The 6,121-nt window shown below is 43.3% G+C and overlaps 2 protein-coding genes across 2 annotated transcripts; both read right to left on the bottom strand.

The window, feature by feature from the left end:
* Positions 1–3,735: 3,735 nt before the first annotated feature.
* Positions 3,736–4,194, bottom strand: LOC148579096 (uncharacterized). Its single transcript, XM_088488465.1, has one exon. It carries the CDS (start codon positions 4,192–4,194, stop codon positions 3,736–3,738), a length of 459 nt encoding a protein of 152 aa, XP_088344591.1.
* A 15-nt stretch (positions 4,195–4,209) lies between these two features.
* On the bottom strand, positions 4,210–5,766 carry LOC110268332 (uncharacterized). Its single transcript, XM_021114411.1, has 3 exons — positions 5,418–5,766; positions 5,025–5,349; positions 4,210–4,774 (listed from the first exon to the last, which is right to left on the bottom strand). Exons 1-3 carry the CDS (start codon positions 5,764–5,766, stop codon positions 4,210–4,212), a joined length of 1,239 nt encoding a protein of 412 aa, XP_020970070.1.
* Between the last annotated feature and the right edge of the window lie 355 nt (positions 5,767–6,121).

Raw genomic sequence — 6,121 nt, forward strand, 5'->3', positions numbered from 1 at the left:
GAAGAACACCAAGAACAAAACTCAAGGAATTCAAAGAAAACAAGAACATGCAAAAGACATCAAACTTAAAATTTTTGAAAACCAAAGACACAAATTTTGAAATTTTTTAAAAGAAAAGACACAAGACTCAAACAAAAGATACTAATTTTGAAACTTTTTAGAAAAAGAGTCAAGAAAATTCGAAAATTCAATAAGAACACCAACAAAAGACTCGAACCAAAAACAAAGATTAAATAAAGAAAAGAAAAGGTTCTTGAAAAATTTTTGATAAAGAAAACAAGAAACATGTAAGACTCAAAGTAAGAAACTCAAAAGAAAATACATAGCCAAAAACAGAAAAGGTTTTGAAAGATTTTTTTGCAAAATTTTTTATTTTTGGAAAAAAAAGAAAATAAAATAAAAGACTCTAACAAAATTAAAGACAATACCTAATCTAAGCAACAAGATAATCTGTTAGTTGTCCAAACTTGAACAATCCCTGACAACGGTGCCAAAAACTTGGTGCATGAATTCTCACACTTCGTACAACTGAACCAGCAAGTGCACTAGGTCGTTCAAGTAATACCTGAGGTGAGTCAGGGTCGATCTCACGAGAACTGTGGTTTGAAGCAAGCTATGGTTATCTTGTAGATGTTAGTCAGTCGGATAGAAGAGTTGTTAGATTTGTTTAAACGCATAAAAAGAAAATAAGATGGAATTACTATGTTTGATTATAACCAGTGATAAGAAGATGGTTAAGGCTTGGAGATGCCTTGTTCTTCTAGATTAATCCGGTCTTACTGTCTTCTTCAACTGTGAGTGATTACTTCTATGGCAAGCTGTATGTGATCAACGCCGGTTGAGAGGTCGCCAATGCTCCTCCAGATCTAAACTCCAGGGTTAGTGTGGATCCATTCTGATTGAGGGTGAAGCTCCTGCAGTTCATTCCCCTTAGTGATCATACTCAAAATGCCACAGACAAGGTCGAATCTTCCGGATCAGAGAATGTTGTGCCTTTGGTTCTAGCCTCTACCATAAAGACTCTAATCTCCCCATACCTCGGCTAAATTGGTGTCTCGAGAAGTCCCCAACAAAGTCGTGGATTAGCTGTCTAAGAGATGTATAATCAAGCTAGCGGTTCATCATTGTCCGATGAAAGACTCACTCTGAACCCATGTAAAATGAGATAACCGTGTGCCGGTTCAACGCATTCATAATGATGAAGAACGAATATACATCTTAGAATAGAGAATTAAACACGAATTGAGAAAGAACAGTGGTACTTTATTAATCCATAAAACTCAGTAGAGCTACTCCCCTCAACCTAGGAGATTTAGAAACTCATACTGACAGAAAATACAATGATAAATGTGTAAAAGTGGTGGAAGATCAAAAAAATCCTTAAACAAGAGTGATCTTCTGCTTTAAATATTAAACTAATGACTAAGGATTATATAAGAAGGGTAAAACAGTCTTTTAGTGCAAAAATCCACTTCTGGAGCCCACTAGATGAGTGTTTGGGTTGATCTTGATTGAGATCCACGTGCTAGGAGGCCTCTAGGGCGTTGAACGCTGGCTAGAGGGTCCTTCTTGGGCGTTGGACGCTGGTTTCTTCTCCTTTGGGCATTGGACGCCTGGACTGGGGTAGATGGCTGGCGTTGAATGCCAGTTTTGGACCTTCAATTCTGAAGCAAAGTATGGACTATTATATATTTCTGGAAAGCCCTAGATGTGAGCTCTTTCGAGTGCAAGGAGGTCAGATCCGAACAGCATATGCAGCACCTTCTCTACTTCTGAATCAGACTTTTGCTCCAGCTCCTCAATTTCAGCCAGAAAATACCTGAAATTGCATAAAAACACTCAAACTCATAGTAGAATCCAAAAATGTGAATTTTACACTAAAACCTACGAAAACTTAATAAAACTTAAATAAAACATACTAAAAAGTATATGAAAATGATGCCAAAAAGCGTATAAAATATCCGCTCATCATGAGCCTGGCCAGGGTCAGGTGGGGGTTGAGAATGAGGGAGATGATCATGAGCTGATCATCGTCTCTACTCCCAAGAAAAGAAAAACAAACTCTGGCTCCAGCAAGACCCTGACCGTCATGGAGAGAAATTTCGACGCTGGTCGTTTCATCGACATCCAGCTTCTCCCCAACACGGATGAGTTCTTCCAGAATGAGGACCTCGCCGCCCAGGCGAGATGGACCTACCATAGCCTTCTTTAGGCATCCGCTATCACAAGAAAGGTGGAACCCGTGCTGGCCCAAAGCCAACTGGCAGAGGGTAAACTTAGGGCTGCCCAAAGAGATATTGCCCAGCTGAAGGCTCAGGAGGAGTCGCTCAAGACCCGCCTTGCTGAGGTAGAGAAAATAGTCGAGGAAAGCACTGTTGAGATCAATCGTCTAGTGGAGTGCGACCTCTCTCTTTCGAGCCAGCTGAACAGCGCCCGTGGTGAGGCCATGGCTGCGGAGGCAAAGGTGAAGGAGTTAGAAGGGAAAGTTAAAGAGCTGGAAAAGAAGGCTGCCAACGCTGCGAGGTTAAATGAGGTAGCCAAACAAGAGGCCCTAGCTTTGAAGAAGAAAAACAAGGAAGTTATGAAAGATGCTCAGAAGGTCGTTAAGGACACCAAGGAGGGAATCAAAGCTCAGGTCTTTGTCCTTGCTCCCGACTTTGACACTTCACTGATTGGAGCCTTCAAAATGGTGCAAGATTGGAAGATCGTGGACATCCCCAGTTTGCTTTCTGCTTGTTTTAACTTATCGGGCCGATGTGGTGCCTTGACTTGTAATTTTGAACAATCTTGTCTTTAAATTGTTGTCGTGACTTGACCCTAGATTATTAATAGGCTGACGTGATGCCTTTTTTAGCTATCGTTTTCATTCGTATTATTTATCCATTGCTTTTCTACTTGGCCGTCGTGTCGTAAGTCACTATCCATTGGATATCCGTTAATTGTAACCATTTTGGCTCCCGGGGTGATCAATCCTGGGCTGCCGCTAAAACAACGATAAGCTTGGAACAACTTTTTTAAAAAGAAAAGTTGGTGTTATTTCATTTCTCAACGGTAGGCCTTATCACACCCCTTTACCGTAACCTCGAGAAGAAGGTAGGGAGAAAGGTACCTCTCACATTGAAAACTTTAAACATTTCAGAATCCTATAGAGAATACTATTCGAAATAAAAAAGAAATGCATTTTTTATCCAAATTTTAGGTAAGGATGATTTTGATTTGAGTGCTGCGCGCTTCCTTAATAGGAGTTATACACTGACTAGAGCTACAAAAGAAAAGAGCTAACCCAGAGCAACAAAAGAGGCCAGGCGTTCACTTCCCTTCCTAATGCGAAAGAGCGTATTCTTTTATTGCATTTATTGCAGCTAATTATGGCCCAGATGGAAGACTCGATCAAAGATTGCTTGTGAGGTAGGTGAAATTCCAACCTTTATCCCCTATCCAATTTCGGGGTCCAAGGACTCAAAAGATTTTTTGATAGATAAACAGAAGTACATACATGTTTGAAAGAGAAGGTATTCAATCACAGGAATGGTAGAGTAAAAAGAAAATGACAATTGAAATAAAAGGTAAAGGAAACAAAACCGTCAAACCGGGAACTCGCCTATCAGGAGTAGAACCTCTTCAAGTTTGCCATATTCCACGTTCTCGGGATATCGCTCCCATCCAATCGTTCTAGCTTGTAAGCTCCCTTCCCGAGGACTTCCTTTACTCTGTACGGGCCTTCCCAATTAGCTATTAGCTTACCTTCTCCTGGGGTCGGCGACTGATGTCATTACGCCGAAACACCAAATCCCCTTCCTCAAAGTTCCTGTTCAGCACTTTGCTGTTATAGCGCAAGGCTATCCTCTGTTTTAGTGAAGCTTCCGATAAGTGGGTCATTTCCCTCGTTTTATCGATTAGATATTTTTCGATTGCTTCAGTGCCCCCACCGAGGAGTAGCCTAGGGCTTGGTTCTCCGATTTCCATAAGGATAACCACATCGACCCTGTATGTAAGCCGGAAGGGTGTCTCTCTGGTGGAAGATTGCGGCGTTGCCCTATAAGAACATAGGACTGATGCTAGCTCGTCTACCCAAGAGCCCTTTCTCTGATCCAGGCACTTTTTCAACCCATTGAGTATGATCTTGTTCGCCGCCTCGACTTGACTGTTGCCCTGTGGATGTTCCACTGAGAAAAACTTTTGTTTGATTCCCATCCCAGATAAGAATTCTCAAAACTTTTTGTTAGCGAACTGTGTCCCATTATCTAAGATCACGGTCTTTGGGATTCCAAACCTGGAGATCACCTGCCTCCACAAGAACTTCCGACAATTTACCGATGATATGCTGACTAACGGCTCTGCTTCCACCCACTTGGTGTAGTAATCGATGGCCACTCTGAGATATTTTAATTTCCTTGGGGATACTGGGAATGGACCCAAGAGGTCAACTCCCCACCAGGAAAAGGGTTGGGAGGCCAACATGGAACTCAGCTCCTCCGCTGGAGCCTTATGAAAGTTCGCATTCTCTTGACACTTCTTGCATTTTCTCACGAGTTTTTGGGCACCTATCATCATAGAAGGCCAATAATACCCGGCTCTCACGAGCTTTCTTACTAGTGTCTTCCCTCCGATGTGATAGCCACAACACCTCTCATGGACTTCGCTTAGAACGTAGTCCGTTTGGTCGGGGTGTAGGCACTTCAGCAGGGGTTGGTTGAGTCCCCATTTGTACAGTTGTCCCTGTATTACTGCATACCTGGCAGATTCGCTCTTATGACTTTGGCTTCTTTTTCGTCTTCAGGAAGCACCCCATCTTCCAGGAAATGGTGAATTAGGTCCATCCATGAGGGAAGGTTTGGCACTTGGGTCACGCAAGGGACACCGATGGCTCCTTTACTAATCCTTGGATTAAGGATTGGTTTCCCGTGCCAGGTTTCGTGCTCACTTAGACAGGAGGTCGGCTCTGGCGTTCCTCTCTCTGGGTACATGCTGAATCGCCACATCTTTAAAATCCTCACATAACTTTTTTTACTCTTTCCAAGTACTTTTGCAGCAAAGGGTCTCTAACTTGGTAAGTTCCGTTAACTTGAAAAGTTATAATCTGCGAGTCGCTGTTGACTTCGAACCTTGTTGTTCCAACCTCTTTAGCTAAGGTCAATCCCCTTATCAGGGCCTCGTACTCAGCCTGATTATTGGAGACCGGAAACTCGAATTTAATTGACTGCTCGTAGGTCACACCTTCCGAACTTTCCAAAATGATCTCGGCTCCCTCGGACGCCTGGTTGGATGCTCTGTCTACATGGAGCTTCCATGTATGCTCGAATTTTCGGAAGAATTCCCAGTTACTTCTACCAAGACCATTGCTTGATCCTTGATTGCATGTCGAGGCTCGTATTAGATGTCGTACTGGGATAACTTTATCGCCCAAGCCATCATACGGCCCGCTAGGTTAGGTTTCTGCAGGATCTGGCGGATGGCTTGGTCAGTTCTCAACTTGATTGGGTGACCTTGGAAGTATTGTCTTAACCTCTGAGAGGAGATTAATAAAGCATAGGCTAGCTTTTCCAACTTAGTGTACCTAAGCTCCGCCCCTAGAGCACCTTGCTGATGAAGTACACAGGTTACTGGAATTTGTCTTCTTCCCGAATCAGGACAGCTGCCATGGCCTCCTCCTTTACGGCTAGATAAAGGTATAGGGTCTCTCCTACTTTCGGCTTCCCGAGAATAGGTGGTTCCGACAGAATCTTCTTGAAATAGTTGAAGGCTTCCTCGTAAGCTGGGGTCCATTCAAAGGCTATTCCTTTTCCGTTAGATTGAAGAACGGGATGGCCTTTGCTGTCGATGCTCCAAGGAAACGAGACAAAGCCGTAAGCCTACTGGCCAATCTTTTCACATCCTTAACACAGCTTGGGCTTGTCATTCGAAGGATGGCTTCGTATTTTTCTGGGTTGGCTTCAACCCCCTCCCCCCCCTGTGTGATCATAAAGCCCAAAAACTTTCCTGCCTCCATAGTGAACGCATATTTCAAAGGTTCAACCTCATGTTATGCTTTCAGAGCGACTTTAAGATGGCTTCGAGGTCGGCCACTAGGTCGCCTGACTCAGCTGTCTTAGCCAAGACATCGTCAATGTACACTTTGACC

The sequence above is a fragment of the Arachis ipaensis genome, chromosome B10 (assembly GCF_059453495.1).
Source record: "Arachis ipaensis isolate K30076 ecotype BB chromosome B10, ASM5945349v1, whole genome shotgun sequence".
NCBI classification, from domain to species: Eukaryota; Viridiplantae; Streptophyta; class Magnoliopsida; order Fabales; family Fabaceae; genus Arachis; species Arachis ipaensis.

Coding starts and splice junctions, on each gene's coding strand:
- LOC148579096 (XM_088488465.1), bottom strand. CDS start 4,194: ATGGGAATCAAACAAAAGTTTTTCTCAGTGGAACATCCACAGGGCAAC.
- LOC110268332 (XM_021114411.1), bottom strand. CDS start 5,766: ATGGACCCCAGCTTACGAGGAAGCCTTCAACTATTTCAAGAAGATTCT. Junction 5,350..5,417: donor GAAACCTAACCTAGCGGGCC/GTATGATGGCTT, acceptor CATGCAATCAAG/GATCAAGCAATGGTCTTGGT. Junction 4,775..5,024: donor AGAGACCCTTTGCTGCAAAA/GTACTTGGAAAG, acceptor TGCTTCCTGAAG/ACGAAAAAGAAGCCAAAGTC.